This window comes from Neofelis nebulosa, chromosome 1 (genome assembly GCF_028018385.1).
Source record: "Neofelis nebulosa isolate mNeoNeb1 chromosome 1, mNeoNeb1.pri, whole genome shotgun sequence".
Classification (NCBI taxonomy): Eukaryota; Metazoa; Chordata; class Mammalia; order Carnivora; family Felidae; genus Neofelis; species Neofelis nebulosa.
This window is the reverse complement of record NC_080782.1, coordinates 52,270,438-52,297,113: the sequence shown is the minus strand read 5'-3', so window position 1 is coordinate 52,297,113 and position 26,676 is coordinate 52,270,438. Positions and strand designations below refer to the sequence as shown.

General features: G+C 41.8%; 1 protein-coding gene across 3 annotated transcripts in view; it reads left to right on the top strand.

Moving 5' to 3' along the window:
• The window catches only part of ATP10B (ATPase phospholipid transporting 10B (putative)), a 264,814-nt gene that overhangs the window by 214,428 nt on the left and 23,710 nt on the right, over window positions 1–26,676 (top strand). For all 3 annotated transcript variants that reach the window (XM_058722392.1, XM_058722400.1, XM_058722407.1), the window contains 8 exons: window positions 4,580–4,771; window positions 6,266–6,866; window positions 9,458–9,567; window positions 11,407–11,533; window positions 14,454–14,638; window positions 18,631–18,952; window positions 21,726–21,802; window positions 23,155–23,280. In XM_058722392.1, the coding sequence (XP_058578375.1) occupies window positions 4,580–4,771; window positions 6,266–6,866; window positions 9,458–9,567; window positions 11,407–11,533; window positions 14,454–14,638; window positions 18,631–18,952; window positions 21,726–21,802; window positions 23,155–23,280 (1,740 nt within the window). The remainder of the gene's footprint in view (window positions 1–4,579; window positions 4,772–6,265; window positions 6,867–9,457; window positions 9,568–11,406; window positions 11,534–14,453; window positions 14,639–18,630; window positions 18,953–21,725; window positions 21,803–23,154; window positions 23,281–26,676) is intronic.

The window sequence follows — 26,676 nt, the reverse complement described above, 5'->3', positions numbered from 1 at the left end:
GTCATGTAGCATACAGTGTCCATATAAATCCTCACTACTCAAACTGTGGTCCTCAGACCAGCAGCATGAGCATATTTGGGAGCTTCTAGAAATGCAGGTGCTCAGGCTCCACTCCTGACCCACTGAATCAGCATCTGAGTTTAAGCATCTGAGTATAAACAAGATGCCCAGTTGATTTGTGTGCATGTTAAAGTTTGGAAAGTTCTGGCATCATGTTTAAGGGTTCAGCTTTTGGCATCAGGAGGCAGAACTGGATTCAAGACCCAGCCTTTTTCTTGATTTTGTGACCTTGGACAAGTTACTTAAATTCAATGAGCCTCATTTACCTCATAATTAAAATGGGAGAATAATAGTAGCTATTTCAATGCTGTCGTGATGAGTAAATGATGTAGATAAACACACTTAGCAAAGCACCTGACTTTGTTGTAAATTGTCAATAAATGTATTCTAATGATAATAATAGGATCTTTGAGGGTATAGTGTGAGGCCTGAGATCACCTTCATCAAAGGTTTGTATGAGCTTTACATGTTCTGCAATAGAAAGAAATCTAACCAGTTGGGTACCTGACTGCCACAAAGCTCTAATCTGAAGAACTGGTAACCCACAATTTTATTTCTTTTCCTTCAGAGAAATAGACTAGCCAAAGGGCCCAGAGGTGGGTGCGGGCACTGCTTTCTCTAAGTATCCTAAGTGCCAAGTTCCTAAATGTTAATGGGCCAGACAGGAAACCAATGGGCTGTGGGCAAGAAGAACCATGAAGAACCTTGCCCCATGAAAACAGTCTGTGGTGACTGGATAAAGCTTAACTGACATCTACAGCTGACACCTGCAGGCTGGGCTTGCTGCCATTCCCAGAGAGAAGTAGGCCCTTTGCAGAGATTTTTTTTAATGCATTGCTTTATGATTGGAAGGAAATATACTAAAGAAGTATTTTAACAAAGAGATCCCATGAGTTAATCAGTGTTGGGGTAGTGTGGTGTCCTAGATAGGAGTCTGTCAACAGAAGTTTGAATGCCTGCAGTCTGCCAGGCACTGGGGACATATCACAGATTGCCTCTGCCCTCATGGCACTCATATACTAAAGGGTAAATGGACATGCAATAAATAACCCTAAATCATTTTAACTGTGTCACCATTTGGAAAGACGTAATACATAGCTTAGAGCAAAGCAGTGTGTTGTCAGAGGTTGGGAGTCAGGTGGTATGAAAGCTGCCCTAGTTCTGACCCTAATTCATTGTGAAGTCTTGAATAGTTCACCTCCCTTCTCTCTGCCATTCAATTTTGTCATCAGGAAAATGAAAGATTTGTTTTGGTGACGTCAAACCTTGTTTGCAACTCTGGGCATCTGTGGTAAGGGTTAAAAACATCCCATTCGTGGGGTGCCTGTGTGGCTCAGTTGGTTGAGTGCCAGCTCTTGTCATGATCTCATGGTTAATAAGATGGAGCCCCATGTCTGTCTCATGCAATTAGCACAGAGCCTGTGCTAGGAGTCTCTCCCTCTCCTGCTCAGCCCCTCTAAGAGGGACTATGCCTCTTTCTCTCTCTCTCATTCCCTCTCTCTCTCTCAGAATAAATAAAAGGGGTTTTTAAGCATCCAATTGGGGCTCCTGGGTGGCTCAGTCAGTTAAGCGTTCAACTTCAGCTCAGGTCATGATCTTACCATTCCTGGGCTTAAGCCCCATGTTGGGCTCTCTGCTGACAGCTCAGAACCTGGAGTCTGCTTCAGATTCTGTGTCTCCCTCTCTCTCTGCCCCTCACATGCTCGTACTCTGTCTCTATCTGTCTCTCTGTCTCTCTCAAAAATAGACATTAAAAAAATTTTTAATAAAAAATAAAGCATCTCATCATGTATACCCCCCCAAATGAAGTCTATTTTCTAAAAAAAAAAAAAAAAAAGGAGATTCCCATAATATCTTTTATAATCTCAAATACTATCTGATGAGCCTTAAGGACTGGATATATAAACCTGTTGTGCATGGGATGCCAAACACTAAAGATGCTGGCTGTCAGCAAGTATCAGAGGCTACTTCCTTCTTGTGGGGGACCTTGTCTGGCACAAAGGTTAAGAGCATGAATTCTAGTTGGACTATGTCAAATCAAGTGAAGGAGTCTCGCCTACTTACTGTGTGACCTTAGGAAAAACACTTAATCTCCCTGGATAGCAATTTCCTCATCTGATACACAGATAACCAGGAGGAGAATAGTACTCAACAGATAATGTTGCTGTGGAGATGCAATGAAATAATGGATGTACACAGAATCGATGTACACAGAAGAAGCACTATATGAATAGGAACTATCATTACTACTTTGAGAAATGAGCTCAGAGCTCCTTGAGTGATGATTGTACACTGATGACAGCAGTAGATGGAGCCTAGAATCTGGTGAGGGGAGTCTGCCAGGGAGCATTAAGAGCATTAGTAAGGGAACAAGTCAACTTTACCATGACCATGGAAAGGACTCATTTAAAGGGTCTGACATCTGATTCTGGCTTTCTGCTGACTCACTGAGTGATATTGGTCATGTCAGCCATCTTTCTCGGTTTCAATTAAGTTGAGACTCATTTCGTCTCAACCTGGGACTGTGAGAAGCCGGTGAGGTCACATAAAAGACATTGCTTGGAAAAGTAGGAAGAGCTTGATCAGTGTGAACTATTGCTAGGAAGATGGCATTCAAAGGCTGAGAGGTTGGATGATACATGCTCCCTTCCTTGGCTTTCTGAAAATAGTGACACCATATGGTGTAGATCGTTCACTGCTGCTTATCACAAGGCAATGAGAAGAAATGCAGATTTGTTTCAGTCTTACTAGCACTCTTCCTTTTAATAAGAAGTACTTTTTTCTGGTTGTTGTCTTCTTAAGAGGGTATGAACAAGAGGAGGTACAGTGTTGACTCTTAGCACTCCAAATGAAAGCTAGAACTCTCTGCTCCCGTCCATTTCTTTTCACCTCCCTGTGCTATTGGAAAGCCCAACTCTCATCTCTGCAGGCATCAAGTATCTCCCCTGTGTGTCTGGGTTTCCTCTCCTGTGGCTCACCTGTGCCAGCAGCCCCAGGGAGGATAGAGTCTCACTTTTGAAATCATTGCATTTGGTAATCAGAGAAGACACAGTCTGAGGACTCTTTATCCACAGGGTTTTGTTTCATTTTTTTTTTTTTAATCTCAACCTGGGTTCTTATTTGTAAAATCTGTTAGCTCATTGGAACTCAGTCTTACCCTGCATAAATTAATCAAGATTTCTTCAGTCCACCATTTTCAACCATTAACTCTCTTTCTTCTAAACTTTAATTAACCTATGAACTATTAACACTGATATAAATGGTTTTGTGTGGCAATTTCTTTGCATGGTGGCTTTTGTCCTATCTGTTAAGAGCCAGTGTTTGTTGAACTTCTGCTTCAAACAAAACAATAGTTGGGGCTCTAGAATGTACAACTTTGTGGAAAATGCAGTCTCTATCTCTGAGGCTATTATCTCTAGAGAGATTCAATATGGATATAAAAAAATTAAATTTAAAATATAGGTCAATATGTGGTGAATTCCAAAGGGATGGTACAACTGGCAGCTTCTACAAGGATGTGAAAAATTAGAAATCCATGAGTCAGATCCTGCCCACAGATTTTTCTTTTCAAAAAACAGGAGTTGTCACATCATCTCTATCTTGAAAAATCAATAGATTTGGCAAACTGGACTAGCACCAGAGCATTTCACCAGCAGAACAGTTGCCACCTTTCACACAGGGTAGCACTTGCCAGGTCTCACAGCCCCCGCCATCCCACAGTGTCCTCATCTGTACCTGGGCAACTTCCCTCATCCACCTTACCTGCCTGATTCCCATGGAGATTCTGAGTTCAAGAACACACTATTGTGGCTCAGAAGACTGAGCTGGATAAGATCTCATGAACATATGAATATTTCTCATGGATCCTGAAGTCTAGGTAGCATTTTGGTAGGCAGGAGAGGTCTTTTCAAGCAAGGTATGATCAGAGGCATAAAAAGGGAGTACATATCCAGGAGGCAGCAAACGAACCAACAGGCTGAGCTGAGGGCCTACATTGAGAAGCAGGGAAGTAAAGAGTAGAAATGCAGACTGTGAAAGCATTTAGATGCCAGACTGAATTGCTTGTGCTAACAATGAAGATCTCCTGAAAGTTTTCAAGCTCAAAAATACCTTGAGGGAAAGGATGTTTTAGGAAGACGCATGGATAACACATATGAAGGGTTAGAAAGAAAAGAGGTAAGAGGTAGAAATTACTTTAGAGGCTGATGCAGGAATCTAGATTTGAGGGCTAGAGGTCTGAGTCTGGCTGAAAACATCAGCAGTGAAAGTGGGGAGCCACAGTGAGGGAAGGGCTGCCAGAGTCTATAACCAATGAGTATGTGACATGTCAGGTTGAGGGAAAGGGAGGAGTCACATAAGAATGCATTGACCAGGCCTGTGGGAGGAAGAGATGTGCTGGAGGCAGGACTTTCAGGAAGACTGTATTATCCTTTCTGCAGGTGTACAAAGAATCTTCTGGAGGGGGTCTTCCTCCCCAAGCCCTTCATGAAATATTCTCATCCAGGCCTTTCTTTCTCAGGAAAAAGATGTGACTCCAGACAAAAATCTACTGGGCAAAGTACAAGATGCTGCTCTGTGGCTGGAGACCTTGTCAGACACAAAACCAGCCAAGCCTTCTCTCTCCACCACCTCCTCCATTGCTGACTTCTTCCTCGCCCTAACCATCTGCAACTCCGTCATGGTCTCTACAACCACTGAGACCAGGCAGAGAGTAAGGACCACCGATAGTGGGTGGTGGGATGGATGGGAGATGGGACAAGGGGTGAAGCCCTGAATAGAAAGACAAGATACTTGGACCCTAGTCACAGCATCACCATTTCACCACTGTGGAACCTTGAACAGATTTTTTTTTCTGGGCCTCAGTTTCTTCATTTTTTAAAAGAAATGGAATAAGTTATAGATGAGCTTTCTATGTAGCTTTTAAACTTTGTATCTATCTGTCTGTAGGGTAGATATTAAGAGTTAATATTTACTAAGCAGTGCTGTGTGTCAGTCTCCATGCCAAACACATCACCTGCATTATCATTTAACCCTCACAACCCAACAACCCTGTGAGCTATGTCCTTGCATTTCACAAGTGAAGAAACAGTGGCTCAGAGAGCTTGGACAACTTCACAAAGGATGTATGGGAACTACACAGCAGAACCCTCTGTACAGCTACATAATAATATCACATTATACTGGTCTCTGTTTTTATGTGAGGGCAAATAATAATTAATAATAATAATAATAATAATAATAATAATAAAAACCACGGGTGAAGCTCTGCCAATTTTGAGATAATGCAGCTGTATGGCCATTTATAGAAGTTTATACTCTGAATTGTTTTTTTCAGCACTAAAGATAGATTGATCTTCAATTATCCACAGACTCTCACCCAAGCTCCCTTATGAGTGACTGAAGAGAATAACTGAGTGTTTTAACTTGTGGCTAATGAAATCAAGAAAAAGAGGGTTCACCCAGGTACCAAACCAAAGCCTCCCATATTACACTTAGATCCCATTCAGCCACTAAAAAGTCACCAAGTTATCAAAAGTTTTCAGGGAGATTTGGGAGGCAGGAAATGTTTTCTGAGAAATTAACTCTATTTTCAAGAAAGGAAGAAGTACATATTGGGAAGGACAGCATCCAACTCCCAATTTTCAAGTTAATGGGGAGATGTTAACTGACAGGTAACTCAGGAGTCCAATCTCTTGAGCCAGGAACACCCAGATTTTAGTCCAGCTCTACTACTACACTCTAGGTGGTCATAGCCAATTTATTGAAACTCTCTGTGCCTCAGTTTCCTCATCTAGAAGTTAGGATTACATGGCATCTGCTAGAATTGCTGGGGAGGGCGAGATAAGATACTGCATGCAAGGATAAAGCAGACAAGGTCATGGGAAAGGCCCGGGGAATGTAAACTCTTACTATGGGTCTGGCTTTTGTCTCCTTTTCTTTCCTTTGTCCATGACCAAAGCAGGATTGTAAAATTGAGCATTACCAATCCCTAGAATGTCAAGGCTGGAAAGCAATATCTGGCCTAATCTTCTCATGCTGTAGGTAGGTAAACTGAGGCTCACAGAGGTGAGACTTGCCTATAATCCCTAAAGCCCCAAGTAATCCATTTATTGTAAAATGACCTTCCTCTTCTGCCATAAAACAGCTTGATATTTTTTTTCCAACACTGAGAGTTAATGTTCCACTTTCCTCCTTTTACCACAAGGTCACCATGCCACCCTCTGCCAAGGCTCTGGGGACGTCCCTGGAGAAGATTCAACAACTATTCCACAGACTGAAGCTTTTGAACCTTAGCCAGTCATTCTCATCCACTGTGCCCTCTGACACTGACCTGGGAGAGAGTTTGGGGGCCAAAATTCCAACCCCAGACTCAGAAGAGAGAGATGACGTGTCTGTGTGCAGTGGAGGTAACTCCACTGATGGTGGCTATAGGAGCAGCACATGGGACCAGGTTGACATCCAGGGGTCTGGATTAGACGCTTCCTTGGAAGAGGTGCTGGAGGCCCCAGCTCTAGGCCTGGCCAGCCCTGAGCTCTGTTATGAGGCTGAGAGCCCTGATGAGGCAGCCCTGGTGCATGCTGCCCATGCCTACAGCTTCACTCTGGTGTCCCGGACACCAGAGCAGGTGACCGTGCGCTTGCCCCAGGGCACCTGCCTCACCTTCGATGTCCTCTGCACCCTGGGCTTTGACTCTGTCAGGAAGAGAATGTCTGTGGTTGTGAGGCACCCACTGACGGGTGAGATCATCGTCTACACCAAAGGCGCAGACTCAGTTATCATGGACCTGCTGGAAGACCCGGCCTGTGGTGAGTCCCACCTCACCAGGGCTCCAGGAAGAGGGGTCCTTGGTTTAGGAGGCAGTATGGAACAGTAATGAGGAGCTGGAGTCATAGTGTCATTTAGTCCAGCAGGTCTCAGCTGGAACAGAGGCCACAAGATGCTTTCTTCAAAGGAGTTCTCTTTTTTTTTTTTTTTTTTTTTTTTAACATTTATTTATTTTTGAGACAAAGACAGAGCATGAACGGGGGAGGGGCAGAGAGAGAGGGAGACACAGAATCGGAAGCAGGCTCCAGGCTCTGAGCCATCAGCCCAGAGCCTGACGCAGGGCTTGAACTCACGGACCGCGAGATCGTGACCTGAGCTGAAGTCGGATGCTCAACCGACTGAGCCACCCAGGCACCCCAAAGGAGTTCTCTTAAATCATGCTGCATTCTGCATCTCCTCACCCTGGATTATTACAGTGCTCATGAGCTTATTATAGTCTTATACTGAAGAAACTTCTTTATTTATCCCAGTTTCTGGTTTTCCAAACTCATTTTTTAAACATGGATTATCCACACACAATTTTTTTCTACCAGGACAGTCATTAACATAACCTAGAACACACTGTGGTCCTCTTACTTGTGGAGAGAAGCCAGCTGAACCCAGAGAAGGAAGTGACTTAATAGAGGTGGCACAGCTAACCAGTGGTAAAGCCTAGGCCTAGGTATATTGAATCTCAGTTCAGAGTTCTTTCTATGCCACCAGAATTCTACACCAGGCTCAGGTCTCTCTGGGAAGCCTCAGGTGTCCCCCTTTATCATCCTTTTCCCCAGCCTCCCCCAAATGGATTTTCATAAACTTGCTCCAAGCCAGAAAAATGTTCCAAAGTCCCTACATATCAGTGTCCAATTTTGCAGCATGAATTAGTGTGCAGCCGCTTCCTGATTGCTAACAAGAAGACAGTTATGGGGCTGTGATTCTCCCAGGATAGTAGATTCCAGCCAAGCTTTAGAATTGCCCAGGCAGCCCTGTGCCTCCTGCATTATCAGCTATGGATTAAAGCCAAGAGGTTCATGGGGATTGATGAGTATTTAGAATGGGAAGGGAGCTAATTAGGTCTCTTCATCCCCAGACTCTGGCAGACAAGTGAATTCAGTGTTCCTGAGTCAAGGGAACCACGGTACTCTATCCCTGGGCAACAGCCATCCAAGCTGCCCTGGAGATATTTTTTTTATTTGTCCCTCACCTGATTCAAAAATAGATTAGAGAGGCTTCCAATAAAAGACACGTACACAATATTACTATTAAAACTGAGAGTCAAAGCTTTGAAAAGCAGGGAAGAAAATAACCCGAGATGTAATATATTTACAGTGTTTGAACATTCAACTTGACCCTGAGGTTCCTAGTAGCCTGAGAAAAAAAAGTGAACACTCCAGGGCACACAGGTAGAAGGCAAAAGGGTTTCATCTTGGGGAGCTGATGTCTTTGAAAATAAAATATTGTAGATAGTGCTCAATAAGACAGTAGTGCTCAATAGGCACAAAGATTGTGCTTCAGGCACTAGGGGAAAAGTAGAACCTGAAAAATGAGAAGATAATCTTTAAAAGGATTTTTATATTGCATAAAATATCCTTGGAATAATACCATGGGAAAAATCAGAGATTTGTTGGATTTCCTTATAATTATTTTACCGTAAAGAATTGTATGTTTAATTTTTGCATTATATGAAGGGAGTAGATGAGGTACATAAAATCTGCTTGCTACTTCTGGCCTCCAAAGATTGCAATCCAGCCCTGGTAAAGAAGGATTCTGAAGCTTTCTCCCAGCTGACTTTTACACAGTGCTGCACCTGATTAGTGATGTCTGTGACATCTTAGATAAAGGAGGTGGTGATGGCATCAATCCTGCCCCATACCCACCAACCCAGGCTGAAAAATTATTTTTATCTGATAGATAAAAGTACTGTAATTGCAGGAGAAAAAGATAAATTTCTTCTGAAAGAAACATGTAAGACTTCCTAAAGGGGACTTTGAGCAACACAATGAAATATTTTTATACTGGAGTTATAGGAAATGCAAAAAATATTTTTTCTAAGGCCATTTCCTATTATAGAAAGAAAGCCTAACTCAGAAAAACACCCCCCTATGTGGTGAAGAACTTAACAATGAGATTCAGATCTGTGGCTGTCTTGGGATCTAACTTGATATAAAGACTGAAATAGATGACACAGGGGATGATGGATGATATGTCTAAGACTTAGCAAACAGTTTATCCAGGGATAAACTGGCTACCTGGAAAACACCTGAGGTAATAACAAAGATTCAGACTTCTGGTCCATCCCCTGATTCAGAAGGACTTCAACTGGACCTGGGAATCTCTATTATTTGTTTAAGTTCCCAGGTGATTCTAATGCAAACAAGTGTTTGGGAACAATACCTAAAATGACCTACCTTCCCTAAATAGAACTTTTCTCAGCTAGGCCTTTTTGGTCAGATACAGAAGGCAGAGAATTTAAAGACTCCTGGAGTCATCACCTTTTGGGACTTCCTGACAGCCAAGAGAGATCTTCTATGTTTCTGGGATGGGTTATAATGGGATTCCTCCTCACTCATGGAGGACAATGACTATTTTACAGCAACTGATTCTGATGTGGAAAAGAAGGTGAGGAAAATCCGAGCCAGGACCCAGAAGCACCTAGACTTGTATGCAAGAGATGGCCTTCGAACACTGTGCATCGCCAAAAAGGTAAAAAAATAAATTTCTCCTTTAGTGGCTTTAAGGTCTCAACACTGAGTTGGTCATTTCTATTCCATTTTAGAAGGCCCTTAATAGTGGTTGTTTTAATATTTTCAAAATTAGCTATTTCAAACATTCCAAATTCTGACTCACCACAAAGACCAAGGATTTTGATAATTATTCTGGGACAAAACTCTGGATGGCAAGATTCCATATTAGCATGGCTTTGTTGTTCCCCATTTTTCATTAGTTATACATATAATTGGTAACCCATTACTCATAAAATAATTTTTACTGTTATAATTTTACCTTCAAAGTATCCTTTTAAATTTTGCATTATTTGCCTAGATTTGAAATTCAAGAGATACTATGTGATCACATAAAATTCTAGATTTCTGATTTCTCTTATAAATGTAGAGCATCTGATGAATGGGGTCGACATTCTTGAAAGGCAGCTAATAGCTAGAACCAAGTAGTAGCTGATCCCTTTGATGAGGGATATATTCTCCTGTGTTCTGTAATTGGTCACAGCCCCTAACTTCCCTGTTGCATTGTCCTTGGCTCAGGTATAGTCATGTATTTACCCACCTCTCACCCTGCAGGCCTTTTGACTTTGCAACACCTGCAAGGAAGGCAGGCAAAGAGAGATGAATATCAGATTAGAGGCATCTAATGAGGCACCTAAAGTCAGATGCGGAACTATGATGACATCCACTGCTAGATGGCTAAAAGTAGTTTCTTCTCTGCAGATCCTCAGAGCTCTTCATCTTTTATGGTGCTTAGTGCAGCAAAGTTTAAGAGCATCCACTTTAAAGTCAGGCCTACCTGGGTACAAGTTCCAATCTCACCACTTACCTGGTGTGTGACCTTGGGAAAGTTTCTTCACCTCTCTGAGTTTGGGATTTTCTTATCTGTAAAATATACTAATGCCTCCTACCTCAAACAGTTGTAATAGAGATTACTGAAATAACACATGTGTAGTGCCTGAGACAGTGACCAGTGCTTACTACTCCACAGATTATAATTATACCCTTACCACCTTCTATTTTCCCCTGAAATTATTTGTGCCTACTTTGCCTCCTCTAATAAGACTGTGAATTCCTCAAAAGCAAAGGCCTATTGTGTCCCCTTGGTTTTCCTTATAATTCCATGTTGGACAAAAGAATAATTTATTGTAATAAGAGACAGTATGCATGTAATGCTAACAGAGGGATATAAATGTGCTGTGGACTCCAAAGGAGGAAGAGATGCCCTCTAGTTTGGTTCTTCCAGCTATTGGGTACTCCAATTGCTGCCACCTCTCTACCTGGCTCTCCATCCTTCAACTGATGTCTTCAAGGAACAGAAAGAAAGCCAAGTCCATTGCTTGCATTTGCCCCTCCCTGTGACTGACCCCTTCTTATCAGTGTATCTCAACTTGGACTTCACTTTGTCTAAGAAAACTAAAAATCCAAATGAAATAATCCTTCTTCCCACAGCTATCACCCTATCCAGTCACATTCTATCATGTCACTCTTTATTTTCCTAAAATTATCTGTTCTTTTAAATAATTTACATGGATTAATATCTCTCACCCTCCACTACCCCATAAGCCCAGGAATCTTGTCTGTCTTAATCACTGCTATACCTCCAGTGCCCAGAGCATAGCAGGAGCAGGGGCTCAATGGATGTTTGGTGATAATGGAACATGAGGATCAATCCTTCATTGATTCATGCATTCAAAACAAACAAACAAACAAAAAAACATTGAGGAGAAATAATTGTGTAGGGAAGCTCAGACAGGCCAGGCACATCTGAATTGGCCAGTATTCACCCAGCATTGTGAAAGAGCCTCTTCCTGTTCCGTAGGTCATAAGTGAAGATGACTTCCGACGATGGGCCAGTTTCCGGTGTGAGGCGGAGGCATCCCTCGACAACCGAGATGAGCTTCTAATGGAGACGGCACAACATCTGGAGAATCAACTCACCTTACTCGGTAGCTAAAAATAAGTCATCATTAAATTAAAAAAAAAAATGCTACAAGCTGGAAAGGGAGTTCTTGGCCCGACTCTGACACTGCTACAGATGTGTCTCAATTAGGAACCTTCCCTGGAGTGCCCTTCCAGGTATTTGGCACAAATGGTGCCAGTATCCAACCCAGACTCCACACACCACTTCCTGAGGATGCCCAGGAGCATTCCTACACTTTCTGTTGGACAAAACCCAGGAGCTTGGTTGCTTCTCCATTTTTTCAAATGCTTATTGAGCACCTACTATATGCCAAGGTGCATGCTAGGCATTGGGACTAGGGAACAAGAGCCACAGGCCCTATCTTCTCAGAGCTCAATCTAGCAAGGAAACTGGATGATTCAACAAGGAATTTCAAGTGAGTGTGATGAGGGTTGGGCTGGAAGACATGCCTGGTTGTATGGGACCACAATCTAGACTGGGGCCAAGGAGAGTGCAGGAAGGTAAGAACTGAGCCGAGCAATGGAGCTAGTCAGGCAAAGAGGAAGAATTTTCAGGCAGAGGGAGGGGACAGAATGAAGAGATAGAGGTGAGACAGACCCAAGAGGCTAGGAACTCCAAGGTCTGCTAAGACTGGACCACAGAGTTGGGGGGAGAAATGATGTGAGGTGGGAAAGGTCAGTATGACCCAGGTTATGAAGGCACTTAAATCATATGCTAACAGTTTAGAGAGAAGGGAGTAAAAGCAGGGACAGGTTCATGCTTTACAAAAATTACTCTGGCTGCTGCTGTATGGAAGTTCGATTGATACACTGAGGGAAGACAAGAAGCAGGGAGACCAGCTAAGACTGTAGTATTGTGTTTCTGTGGGAGGAAAAGCATTTACCCAAGTAGAAGGAGGAAGCTTTATTTAATCAGGGTTAATTACCTCACAGCTCAGGAGCAAGATCTGAAAAAGGCAACGTGTGACAGCACCCTGCCACTGGCCACATGGCTAAAGCCTTCTTTCATCTTGGGAGGCAATGCTGAACTGGGGATGAGGGCCAAATCTTGGCCTTGTGCTATATACAACCCCCCCCCCCCTGAGCTTTAGTTTCTCTTCTGTATAAACCATACTGCTCCAAGCTCTCAGCCACGCAGGGGTGCAAGGCGACAGACCTAGGGTTGCTGAAAGAAGATGGTGATGCCTTTACATACTAAATATAGCAACAGGATTTGGCAGGAAGAGTGGCAAGCAAGGGGAGACCATTTGTTCCCCACCTCCTTCTGCCTTATTTTTGTTCCCGTGTTTTGATTCCAGGACCTTTGCCTATTGCCTCCCAAAACCCCTCTGAAAGCTGGCCATGAGAACTTATTTTAACAGAAACCAGAGGGTAGCCAGGCCAGACAGCTCTATCCACCACACGAGGCCACAGGATGTCATCCCATTAGGGCATGTGACTCCTTCCTCACCTGCCTGAGGCTGCTTTTGTTTCAGGGGAGGGTTCTAGTTTCAGTCAGTGAGAGGTGCTCCTCAGCTGGTTCGGCAAGAAAGAGAACGTGCTTGTCAAGATCTGTTGGCTTCCCTTGCTGGAAAGACTTTCACCACCTCTCTGTTTCATTTTTTCTTTCACACAAATAAATGTGTTTTTCCTCTCTCCTCCTTCACTCTGTCTCCCTATAGTATAAATCAGCTTCAGAATCTCACCTTCCAGGCTAACCCTTGGAGAGAAAGACAAGGATTGAAGCAACACTTATCATGGGGTTGTTTACCTGCACATCTGAGCCTGCAATACAAAAGAGGCACTTATCAGGATAGAGTCATCATTTTTGTTCCCTCAAGGTGGCTTTGGAAGGAGAGGACTGGGACTGGGAAGAGATTTCATCTTACCACCAAGAATCTGCCCTGTCACTAATACTACATTTGCATTTACACTGAGTCCCACACTATGAAATGGTCTTTTCAGTATCCATCCAGTGTAACTGCTTTGCCAACCTATTGTCAGTAGGGATTGTTAAAAGAAATGAAATGCCTTGCTCCTGCCCAGAGTGAAGTGGGTAGCCATTAGTCTGTGGTCTGAAAAGAATCTCAATTTAAATACAGATTTTTGCCTAATCAGTTAGTAACTATTTGATATTTGGGTATATATTCATCAGGGTTGGTGCAAAGCTTGAGATCATTCAAAAATTATGGAATCTGCATGTTTAATTCCAAGATTATCATCAAAAACCTGAGTCCTTATTTTGCTGTGAACTGTTAGAGAGCAAAGGTCTCAGTCTCTCTACTTCTCTCCACTCCCATTGCTGGTAGGCCCACAGGGGCTACTCCTCCACAACTCTGCTAAACCTCTAATCTCATCCTGCTTCCCAATCTGTTCCCTAGAATGATCTTCTTAAAACTCAAAACTGATCCTGTCACTCTCCAACTTAACTCCCTTTAATAGCTTTCTTGTCTACCAAATAAATTCCAAATCCTTTAATGCTCTGACAAGGCTCTGCATGATCCAACAGCCTTACCTCCCTTCCTGGCCCCATCTTTCACCCCATTCTGCCTCCCTTTCTTCACCTTCATCTACTCTGGCCTCTGAGCCTTCATACATGCTCATCACTCTACCTGGAATTCTCCTCCTTTGCCACTTCTTGGCCTTATCTTCCAGGTCTGAGCTTAAGTAGCACTTCCTAGCAAGGCCTTCCCTGACTATCTAGATGAAGTTCAGGTCTTCTAGTATGTGTTCACCTGGCATCCTGGGCTTTGCCCCTCATATAGTTCAGTTATAAATTCTTTTTCAATAATCTTTTCAGCTGCAAGAGGGACCAGCTCCATTTCACTGCTGTATCTTGGGTGCTTAGCAGAGCCTAGAACATTGGAGATATTTAGTAATCATTGTCTGACTTGATAGGGCTTTGGGGAAATTAAACAGCTACTTTTTCACTCTAAATGTAAGCTCTGGTGTCTTTGATCACTCCAGGAGCCACTGGGATTGAAGACCAGCTGCAAGAAGGGGTTCCAGACACAATTGCTGCTCTGCGGGAAGCTGGGATCCAGCTCTGGGTCTTGACTGGAGATAAGCAGGAGACAGCAGTTAATATCGCCTATTCCTGCAGATTGTTAGATCAGACTGACACTGTTTACTCCATTAATACAGAAAATCAGGTGAGGCCAAAGTAGGGACCACATGTCCAAGTGCAGAACAGCCCCTAGACCAACAAGAGATAGGGTTATGGGAGGGATTTGGGTGCAGAGGGGAAGCACCCCTACCCTTAAAATATCACTGAACCTTGGGGCTCAGAGGTCCCCAGAAATCATCCACCTCATCCCCATGCATGGCTGACCAGTTTGATTATATTACATCTAGTAGTACATGTTAGAGAGTTTTGATCTTCCAGATTTCACCTTTGGCCCAATCACCTCATTTTACAAATAAGGAAACTAAAGACCTTTGAGACTAAGTCACTTGCCCAGGGTCACCCTGATAGTTTCTAATAGAACTAAGTCTAGAACACCGTTCTCTGCCAGGCCAGTGCTATCTTCATTATACCACATTGTTTGCTCACAGAACCCCAGTTGTTAGTTTCTTATACTTTGGACTAACTCTTCCATTGAAAAAGCCCCAACTAAATTGAAATGATTATGAGTTTAAAACTGCAGCTCCAATTTGTATGTCAGATTGGTTTGCCACAGAATAAAACCTGAAGGAAATGATTCATGAGACCAGTAAATTTTGACAGGATAGGAGAGAGAGAAGCAAAGTCCTAAAACTGCAATTTTAAACCCCAGTAGGTTGTGGGTGGCAGGGGATGGGGTTTGGAGAAAGGGCTGTGTAAAATCTGGAGAAGAGTATTCAAAGTTATAATACAATTTTATATTTAGGAGAAAAAATCTATTTTCACAATGCAAACCACAGAAAGTGAAATTTTAACACCTTGGTTGATGAATATGGGAAGTAGGCATTGAGATGTATGCTTCCAAAAGGAAGCAGGAAAACATTGTCCTGGAAGGGCAGTGGGAGCAGGGCACTGGAAGGGAGACCTAGACACACCATGGGAGAAAGGATGGAGAAGAGGGAGGAACATGGGAAAGAACAGCACAAAAACAGGATACAGGGACGGTGCTGGAACCTCTTTTGGTTTTGCTTAAAACAGATATGGACCCAGAATAGAAGTTCGGAAGATTTAACTCTGGTTTTTATTCCGTAACAAATCCACATCACATACTTTTTAAACAGTAGTGTATACTATGAAAAGTGCCTGAGGCCCTTTAGATGAATTGGAAAAATCACTTTCTTGTCAGGTGCACAGATTATGCTCTGATTATATTAAACTCCAATGATCTTCCCCAAATAATCTTGGGGAAATCTTTGGCATTAATATTATGCTTAGGAAAGAAAGTAATTTGCTGCTTGCTTGAGTACTTGATCCCTGTAATAGCGTTGATGTCTGCCTGCCCTACTCACAATGGAAATTCTGTTTGCAATGATCATTTCACTTCAGGTAATTCCAGGAGGAGGACATGGGCAAACTTGTGAGTCAGCCAGTCCAAGGGGGATAGAGTGGGCTTCTGTGGTTTCTGTTAAATACAATGCATTCCTATAGGAAGCTGAAGATGTTTAACAATTAATTATCCAATGTTCCTAAGGAATAGCGTGTCACATTTCATGTTTGGTTCAGTCACTGTTGAATCATTCAAAGATGTTTGGGACCCTGATGGTACCTGAATGTTAGGACCAGCCCATGCCCTGAGTCCTTTAAACCTGTAAGATTAGTCTTTCTACCTGAGAAAAAGTGGTGGGTACATGGAAATGTTAAGCCAAAAACAGGAAATCCATTCCAAATCTCAGATTTATTTAAACCTTAGTTTAATATAATTATGTATTCAGTGGATATTTCCTCCAAGGGTTTTAATCTGCCTAATTCATTATAAATTGATTTAGGGCTACTGTTTCTTTGTTATGTATCTTAAAGCTGTAAGCAGGTTATGGGACCTCTCTAGACCTCAAGGTTCTTTTTCATAAAATGAGAGAATTACTATCATCATCAGAAGTGCTGGTCTGTCAAGGAATTTAGAAGGAACTAGAGCATTAGAAACCAATAACAGAAATGATTATTGTCATTATTAGTAGCATATATTGAAAGCTTAATATGGTCCAGATATCATACCTCCCTAAACTTCACCCTCATCATATGTAAAATAGGGATTAGAAAGATTTATTTCAGAGGCTATTGGGAGGATTAAATAAGATCATAGAAGAAAAATACTTATTAGCACAGTATTTAACACACTCCAAAATTCAGTGGCTGAAAACAACCAACATTTATTATCCCACAGTTTCTGTGGGTTAGGAGTCCAGGGTCAGCTTAGCTGGGTACCTCTGGTTCAAAGTCTCTCTGAAGGGTGAATTCAACCTGTCAGGTCTGTGGGCTCATCTAAAGGCCCCAACTAGTGGGTTGTTTGGGAATGAAGATCAAAGCTTACAGACATGATTGCTGGCAAACTTGATTTCCTTACCACATGGGTCTCTCCATAGAGCTGTTTCACAACGTGGCAGCTGCTTTCTCCCACAGCAAGCCATCCAAGAGAGAGGGAAAAGAGTGCCAAATTGGAAGCCACAAGTCTTTTTATAAGCTAATCTGGAAAGTGACATCCTATCACTTTTGCAGAATTCTCTACATTAGAAAGGAATTGCTAGGTGTGGCTCATAACCAAGGGGAGGGATTGCACAGGGGCATGCATCCCAGGATGGCAGAGATCATTGAGAACCATCTTGGAGGCTGCCTACCACAGTACCCGGCATACACTAAAGGTTAAATGAATGGTAACTATTGTGGTTATTACATCATACTTTGAAATAAGCAAATTCAGAAATTTTATTTTGAAACATATCTCCAGTGACTTCCTGCAGTCCTGCGTTGGAGGAATTTATATAATTTATGCTGGCCCCAACTCCCAGCAAGGACTATCTTGATCTCTTTCCCAGATAAGTGCCTCAGGCATAACCACCCACCCCTGGCACAGCTTCCTCTCACCCCTCTAGGTTCTGGGCATACCCTACTGCTTGCAACACTCAATTTAGTATCCCCTAAGGGAAGACTCGGGAATGATTAACTGCAGTTCTGCTCACTCCAGAAGAAAGTATCCCAAATAATCTCAGAAGCTTCTAGATCAATGGTCCCCAAACCTGTCATATCAGAAAAATCTTCACAATTTTTGCTTAAATCCACATATTACCTGTACTTTTTTTTCCAGTAATGAATTCATTTAAATTGACTCACTTTGAACACTTTTAAATTTATTTTTAGAATAATTTTTTAGGACTATACTAAATGAAAACCATCATCCTTGCCATGGATAAAAGAACACTGCTAAATAAAGATCATGTGAACAAAACAATGCTATCAAAATCAGTAATACTACTGACTGCCACAACTTTATTTGAAAGTAATGTTGCAAAATCTAATAAGGTACTAAGGATATATTTAGAACCAAAATCTGACTTGATCTCTGATATAATCAAAAGTAAAAGAGGAAATGAATGCTTCACTATGTTTCGAGGTAAATGTCAGAAAAAATACGTTTCTTTACATCAGTAAAATGTTCACATTCATAGTCAGTTTTAACATGTATGAGCAACACATTCATATCAACAGGTAAACACGCAGTGTATTTTTTCAATTGGGAAGCGATAATTCAAGCAGTGATGATCTGCCTCCACTAGTAAGTTGGATGAGCTAGTGCAAGTTACTAAAGATTTCACTGTTTCAACTTCATCACTCAGTTTCCTCAGGAGAACCAAAATGATTTGTAAGAAATAAGAAGCACTGTATTATCATGACATATTATCATTATTTACCATCACATTCATATTTATTAGCTTATACCGTCGCTGTATCATTCCCCATCTTGCTGAGCTATTTCCACTCCCATTGCCTAGCAGTCTCTCCTATTTTGCCATTAATTTGCTTCCAAATTAATATTGCTTTGATGCTTTTTGAAAGGTTGAAGAGAAATGTAAGAATCAGAAAATGATTCCTGGGTAATCTCTATGGTGGTAGAATTTCATAACTATTTTACTAAAAGATAAAGTGAGATCTTTAACCTACATTTCTGTGTTGTTTACTAATACCATATTTGTTATTCTGACTCTATAGGAAACCTGTGAATCCATCCTTAACTATGCACTGGAAGAAGTGAAGCAATTTCATGGACCACAGAAGCCAAACCGCAAGCTCTTTGGGCTCTGCCTACCTTCTGAGACACCACCTCCTACCTCAAGAGCTGCAGTTCCAGAAGTTGGATTGGTCATCAATGGGAAGACATTGAATGCCATTTTCCAGGGAAAGCTGGAGATGAAATTTTTAGAGCTGACTCAGTATTGCCGGTCTGTCCTATGCTGCCGTTCTACCCCTCTCCAGAAGAGTATGATAGTCAAGCTGGTGCGAGACAAGTTGAGCGTCATGACCCTTTCCATAGGTACCCATCATGCTGAGATGTGGTTGCAGCTTGTAAGGCTGATCTGACAAAAGTCCTGGGCCAGAGGTGGGAGGTCACATATCAAAGTCGAGACAGCCAGGCTGAGGATCATTTTCTCAGACTGAGAGAGTTCAAAGTGACAATCAATACGTGGCAGCTGGAGATGAAACAGAGGCTAAGTAGAGTGAGAAAGTGATTCACAGCTCTGAGGATTAGCAGGTCACAAAGGAAAACAGGGCTTGGATGGAGGTCAAAGCCAAAAGAGACCTCAAATTTAGAACATTCACATAACTCAATAATGTACACTCAGGCCAATCAGTTCTGGGATGCAGACCATTTCCCTTTCGATACTTAACACATGGCATAATAACATAAACCTAAGATGTTTGTGGATTTGATATTCTGCGTATTGACGGCTGGTGGGGAGATTTTAGAAGCTGAGACTTTCACATATGTTCATTCCTAAATACAAAGCCCAGCACAAAGCACATTCTCAACAAATGCTAGCCTCTTGGTTGATGAAAAAATTTCTCATAAGAGACTAAACTTTAATCATGGTTAAGGCAGAGAAATAAAAACTGTACCTACATCAACAAGCAAACCTGGTTTGCAGGAATCTTCATGATGTAGTCTCTGCTAACCCTCCAGTCATGTCCTTAACCACAGAAACCCCTGTCCCCAACATTTGAACTCCATGCTCCAGTCAAATGGAACTGCCTCCATTCTCCATGAGGTTTGTCCTATCTCTCTCACTCCCAGGCCTTTGTACAAGCTATTTCCTCTATAAAACACCCCTTCTTCTAATCCCACCTAACTTTCCTTATCTCTGAGAACTCCCACAGCACACAGCCCTCAGAGCTGCAGAGCACTGGTTTGCCTTCTGTGAGGGCCTGCTCAGTAGACCATGAGTTCCTTGAATAGAGGGACCATATCATTCATACCATTTCATCCCATGCTCTGCACACTCCAAGCACATAGTAAATATTGCATTCATTTAAGGATATTCTTGCAGATGGTTCCAGGTTCTATCCTTCCTACACAGACATGGAAAGAGATTTTCCTTCCTGACATTTCAAATAAGTCTGTATTATATATTGGTTTTTTCTCCCATTCTTCAGGTAAAAGCAGTTCAAAACAAAAAGGGGAGGGGAGGAGTGGGTAGACAGGATACAGGGAGCAAAACTTTAGCAACTGCATCCTAATTTTATTCCCTGAATTGCCCTCTTCAAAACTTTAGACACACACAAGGCAACAGCCCAGGACTGACTCCCTGAGGTAAGAAATTGGTTCTGCTGCCATAGAGGCAGAAATAAAAACAGCAGGGTAAGCAATGGCATGATTCCACACCTCTACTTCCAGTAGTTTGCTAACAGAAGAGGTTAAAGGGTGGACTTGTTTGCCATGGGGAAGATAAAAATTATGTCCTGTTATGCTATCATGAAAAAAAAGTAATCATTACAAAAATAATGGCTACTTATAGTGAGAAAATTGTTAATATTAACAAATTTCATTGCCAAATAATTAAGGGAAGAAAATTCTCCCAATCCCATAGTCTCTATGGTATCTAATATAAATTTAATTACATATTATTATGAGAACTTACTGGAAAAAGAGGTGTGGCCAGGAGGAGAATAAAGGCAATGCAGTCCACAAACCAGTCCACCAGGATGAATCCAGCCCACTACATGTTTTTGCAGGGATACTAAGAACGATTTTTATGTTTTTAAATGTAAAACGTGTAAAAGACTGCCTCTCAGCAAGAACAGTTGTTCAATTTTGCTTCTTGGCCACAGAGCTTAAAATATTTACTATCTGGCCCCTTACAGAAAAAGTTTGCTAAACTCTATTCTGAAAGATAAAGCTCTGGGAAAAGCCAGGTTTGTAAGGAAAGCCTCAATTGTATAGAGCTGTGCTGTCCAAAATGGTTGACACCCAGCTCTGCATAGGTATGGAAATTTAAAATCAAACACAATTTCACCAGCTGCATTTCAATGGTCACATGGGGCTAGTGGTTTCCCTCTTTGACTGTAAAGATATAGCACATTTCCATTATCACAGAAAAAGCTATTTGACAGTGCTGGAAGCTATGTGTATATGTGTATTTCCATGCCCTAACCTCCAATTTTCTGAAACAACTTCGTTCATTAAATGGGAATTCAGTGTGATTAAATGTTCCTCAACCAAAAAAACCCAGTTGATCCTATTTTCCTATATTCAGAAACAAAACTGAATACCATCCCTGTCCCTGGACACTACTGACAATCTTTGATGATTTAGCTGTCCAGACATTCTAGCAGTCTTAATATGGTCAGTATTTTAAGTTATACTGAGTTTGGAAAGTTATCAGAAAGATCTTAGTGCCAATGCTCCTGGGCCTTTTCCCTAGCTGTATTACCCTTGCTAAATCTCTACTTTGCTCAAATTCTCCATTTAGTCATTAGTAAAGTCCACTGTAACATTTGTGAAGGCCTTTTTTGTAAACTGTAAAGCACTGCTCAAGTCTCAGTCACTACTGTATTCCCAACACCTCATGTGCCTAGAAAAAAAGACACAATAAACATTTGTTGAATAATAGAGCTTCTTGTCAAAAAAGAGAAAACCTCTCTCAGGCCAAATAGCAATGACTTTTCCTATAGGACTAATCAGAGCATTGTAAAAGGATTCGATTATATACAAATGGGGACATGTTAGAGCCACTCATGTAACACCCTTTTCATGGTCATGCAGCAGTTAGACCAGCAATAAAGATACCTCATGACCTCTCTTCTTTCAGGTGATGGAGCAAACGATGTAAGCATGATTCATGCTGCCGACATTGGAATTGGAATATCTGGACAGGAAGGCCTGCAGGTATTGTTCCCCTCCATTCTTTTCCTTTCTACCCTAACTCTCCTTATTGGAGAGTTATGGAATTCCCCACAGTGTTGGAGGAATCTCTCCCCAAGAGCTTTGCAGAATTATCATCTTAGAGTTGGGGGGTGGGGGGGCTTCCTTCTTATGTAACTTACTTCCTCTTACATAACCTCCATCACTATACCCCTGCTGCCCAGTCCCTCTGGTACAGAGAAAAATAGGATGCTTGGCTTTTTATAGACAGCTGGCAATACCTGTATTCTAAAGCCAAAGAGTGCTTAACCATTCAGGTAGGGCTAAGCCTTCCTCTGACTCCATATTTCCTCCCTGTAGCCTATACCCACATCCAAGGGTATAGTGCCCTCCATGAGCAGTGACAGATATAAGAACATTTGAAAACACATTTCAATTGCCATTTTAGTCTTGATGGCTAGATTGACCTATAAATTGTTTGGTACACTTTAATAGACATACCTAAGTCAAAATTCAGCTTGGGACAAGCATATAACTTGAGCTACTAATGTCTCCCATTAAAACAAACCCCACCTTATCATTCTGAACTATTAACAATCATATTCCCACCTCTGGTGCATATAATAGGTATTGCCTAAGTTTGTTGATAAGGATGAAAGAACACAGTTACCTTTTGAGTATCTACCATATGCCAGCACTCTACTAGGCACCTCACTTGATACTCCAATTAACATGAACAATCACAACCCCAAGTGTTAGGGATTATTACTCCATTTGTTCTTTCAAATGAAACTTAGTCTGGGAGAGGTTAAACAGTCTGACCAAGACTCACACCAGGATTTATAACCAGGCATATTTCAATTTTATACTCTTAAAAGAGTACTAAGAGCTATGTCTTGTTCTAAGCAATCCTAAGGGCAGAAGACATATTTCAGCTCCATGTAAAGGAAGAACTATCCAACCATCAGCTCCATCTAAGAATGGATCAAATGGTCTGCCACAGGAGGTGACCAAGGGAGTTGAGAGGTTTGAGAATTACTTGCACAGAAGCCCCTACTCTCTGGTTAGCCATCGTATCCCTAGCATGGTGCCAACACATTTTAGGCCATAGTTACTGTTTATTGGATAAACAGAAGGAGACGAAGGGCCAGACTAGACCAGTGGTCCCTTATGAGCTGCCTTTCTTGGATTCTAGTAAGGTTTGGCTTTTCCAGAAGAGAAGATGGGGTGAACTACCCAAGGGTGCCACATAATTACAAAGGGTCTTTTCGGCCCTACCAGCTGTGGACCTAGAACAAAGCATGGCCCTTGAGAGAGTCTCTGTGGTTCACTGGCAGCTGTGGATAGAGGCTGATGTCTCTGTTCTGCCCTCTCAGGCTGTCATGTCCAGTGACTTTGCCATCTCCCGCTTCAGACACCTCAAGAAGCTGCTGCTTGTGCACGGCCACTGGTGTTACTCACGCCTATCCAGGATGGTGGTGTACTACTTCTACAAGAATGTGGTGAGTAGCCCTATAGCAACCTCCCACCCAGGCCTTGGGAGGCCCAGCCAGGGACCCAGCTCCCACCACAGTGGTAGACAAACCTTTTCAGCATAAGGGAGTAAGTCAGGGTGGCCTGGATTTTGAATCCTGAGACTGTCTCCTACTAGCTCTGTGAACTTGAGCAATGTAATTCATTTCTCTGAGCCTCAATTTCTTCTTTGGTAAATGGGCTAAGACTATTGTGTGAAGTTATTGTGAGCATTAGCAATACTGTATGGAAAACACCTGGCACACAGAAGGCAGTATGAGTGGTTACAAGCACAGACTCTTGCGTCAATCTTATTTGGCTCAAATCTATGCTCTTACATTTGATAATGACCTTATACCTTAGTTTCACCAGCTGTAAAGTGGGGATGATAAGAGTACCTTTCTTGTATATTTGCTACAAGGATTAAATGGGAGCTTGTATATAAAGTGATTGGCACATAGTAATCACCTTATAAAGTTAGCCATTATTTTTTATTATTGTTACTATTGTCATTACTCTTAGATGGGCTCCATAAATGAGATTTATTTTCTGACTGCAAGGAAGAAAAAACTCGAATAACTAGCCTGACATGTATCTGAGATTTTTCTCTCCCTATAGAGCCACCCCAATGCAAGAGCTATAGCCTATCCCTTGGGAGCTATAGCCTATCCCTTGTACAGGTTAAGACCAGTCTCCTAGCTTCCACCTGAGACTCTGTGTATCACTTCAACTTTGCCAGCCTTCCCAGCAGAGAATTCACAGAGGTCAGGATATTTAAATAAAATATCTATTAGCAAAAATGTTTTAAAGGGGGAGATCATCTGGATTTTAGTTTTGCCTGACTCTAGCATGCTGTGTGAACTTGGAAGAGTCACTTAACCACTCTGAGCCTTGGTTTCCTCATCAGTAATATGGAGACACTATGACTCCCTCTTCCCTAGAAGTATTATTTAAGAAGCTTTAGAGTCAGAGCTCAGGAAAGTATGTAACACTATAAAATACAATCCTAGGAAGATACCATTGTTTCTCCTGAAAAATAGTTCATTTTTGTCTTATTGGTAAGGGCCCAAAGCAGGCACACACCAACTGAGGCATTAAAACTGTCAGCAGCTTTTGTCTGAAAAGTCCTTGATTAACAATGGGAATTAGAAGAAGCCAGAATATTGCTGTACTAAGGGGAGGTGGGGAGGGACAGGGGAACTGAGTTTTCATTACCTAGTTCAAGGACCTTTGAATAATCCCCAGGAGTCTGCAAATAGAATCTGATTCCTGTTTGCATAAGGAAAAAGGGAGGATTAAGAGCAGGGTGGTAGAAGAAAAATGCATTAGCCAAGTAGCAGCTATGAAATTGCATTGTGTCCCCTTATTCCACTCTCCCAGTCCTGATTTAGGCATGTCACAGTTGCCCTTGCTCAAGAGTGAGCATTTTTGTGCAAAGTTCAATGTGTATGTAAATAAACAGCATGACAAAAAATAATGTAAATTCGATAAACTGGATGGTAATATTCAGCAAGTCTATGCAAACAAGTCACTCTATTTAACTTGAAACTCACTCTGAGCATGAAAAACTGTTTACTTAGAATTCAAAATGCCCATTTAATTTTTTTTCTTGCCTCCAAAGGAGCCGTTCTTTTGAATAAGCACAACCTCTTCTCTGCATTAAATTTGTGAAATAGAAAAGGAAACGTTTCCAGCCAGCCATGCTTTCAAAGCTTAAATGGTATTTATTTCCAGCCCAATGCCGTGCTCGAAATTGTGATACTGATGCGGCATTATCTCCCCATTGCAATTAGAGGGTGGAGAACTATGACTTCCACATCCAAAACCAATTTCAGAGGGGATTAAAACCCTGCATGCTCTGAAATTTGAACAATGAATTAATTACTGCACTGTAGCCACTTGGGAGGAAAACGCAGGCCCCAGTCTCCGTGAGGCTGTCACCAGGTTCAGTGGGTGCCCTCAGAGGCGCAAAGATTCCAACCAGAGGAAGTGGAAGCAAACAAGGTCCTAACAGAGCCTGCGGAGGAAGGAAACATTTCAGTGTTAAACTCCAGGGTGGGTATTGGGACAATAGAACAGCAAAGATTTATTTCATTTATTCAAATCATCATTGAACAGCTGTGTCTGGAACCTTATCAGACACTGGATATAGAGAATTAGACAGACATGGTCCCTGCCTCATGAGGCTGACAGTCTAAATCAGGGCTCAGTAAGCTTATTCTGCAAAGAGCCAGATAATATTTTTAGTTTTGTGGGCCATATAGCCCATTGTACCTACTCAACTCTGCTGCGGCCACATGAAAGCAGCTATAAGACAGCATGCAAATGAATCCATGTGGCTGTGTCCCAATAAAACCTTATTTATGGCTTGATTCAGCCTCCAGGAAGTAGTTTGTCATCTCCTCATCTTAATAAATCTTGCTTCTCAAAATGTGGCTCCTGGACCAGCACATTTGCATCACCTGGATGCTTATTAGAAATGCAGATCCTCAGACTGCATCCCAGGCCTCCTACCTCAGAATCAGCACTTTTAGTAAGAGTCCTGGATGATTTGTATGAACCTTAAAGATTGAGAAGCGCTGGTATAGGGGAAGGAGATTAAAGTTTTACAAACATTTTCTTAGGCACATCTCCCTCAAAGAAGGTCAGGGTGCTATGGACATATCACCAGGAGATTCTTGACCAAATAAATTAGAAAGACAACAACGTTTAAGCTATGACCTAAAAGAAGAATTTGCCAGTTTCCCTGCCAAGAAAAAGAGGCTTAACAACCTGAGTCTTTACAATTTTATGTCATATGCTATATCTAATTCCAAAACGAGATGTACATGACTTACAGTAAGAACACAAAGCAATAGGGAAGTTACAAGAGAAATTTATAAGAGTACAGACCAGAACCATAGAAAGAGAAGAGGTAGTTTGCACCAGAAACTTCGGATAAGATGCTAAGTATTAAATGTTTGGTTAAAACAAGCAGACCAGTTCTTCATGAGGAATACCCTCTCTTTGCTTTAAATGTAGAGATCAATTATTCAAGGAAATCCTTAGAAAAAGGTCACACAAAAGCCTTCAGGAAACTGTCTTCAGTGGCATTTTTGTAGGAAATGAAAATTAACCTCCATATGGCCACTCTTTTTCTCTAACAACCCTTAATAAAAATCAATATTAAATTATAATTCAGTAAGAGTATTTCTATGGAAAAATGAGCAAGTGATATCCAAGCAGTGTTTTATTGCTTTGACTAGGGCTTAAAGCCCTTTAATACTGCAGTGTGTGTAGTGTAAGACAAGTTCAGTAAATGCTAGTCCTCCAACACCCAGGTCACCAACGTTCCCCATGCCACCCTTGATTCCTGTAGTTTTTTTGGTACTTAGTACAACTTGGTA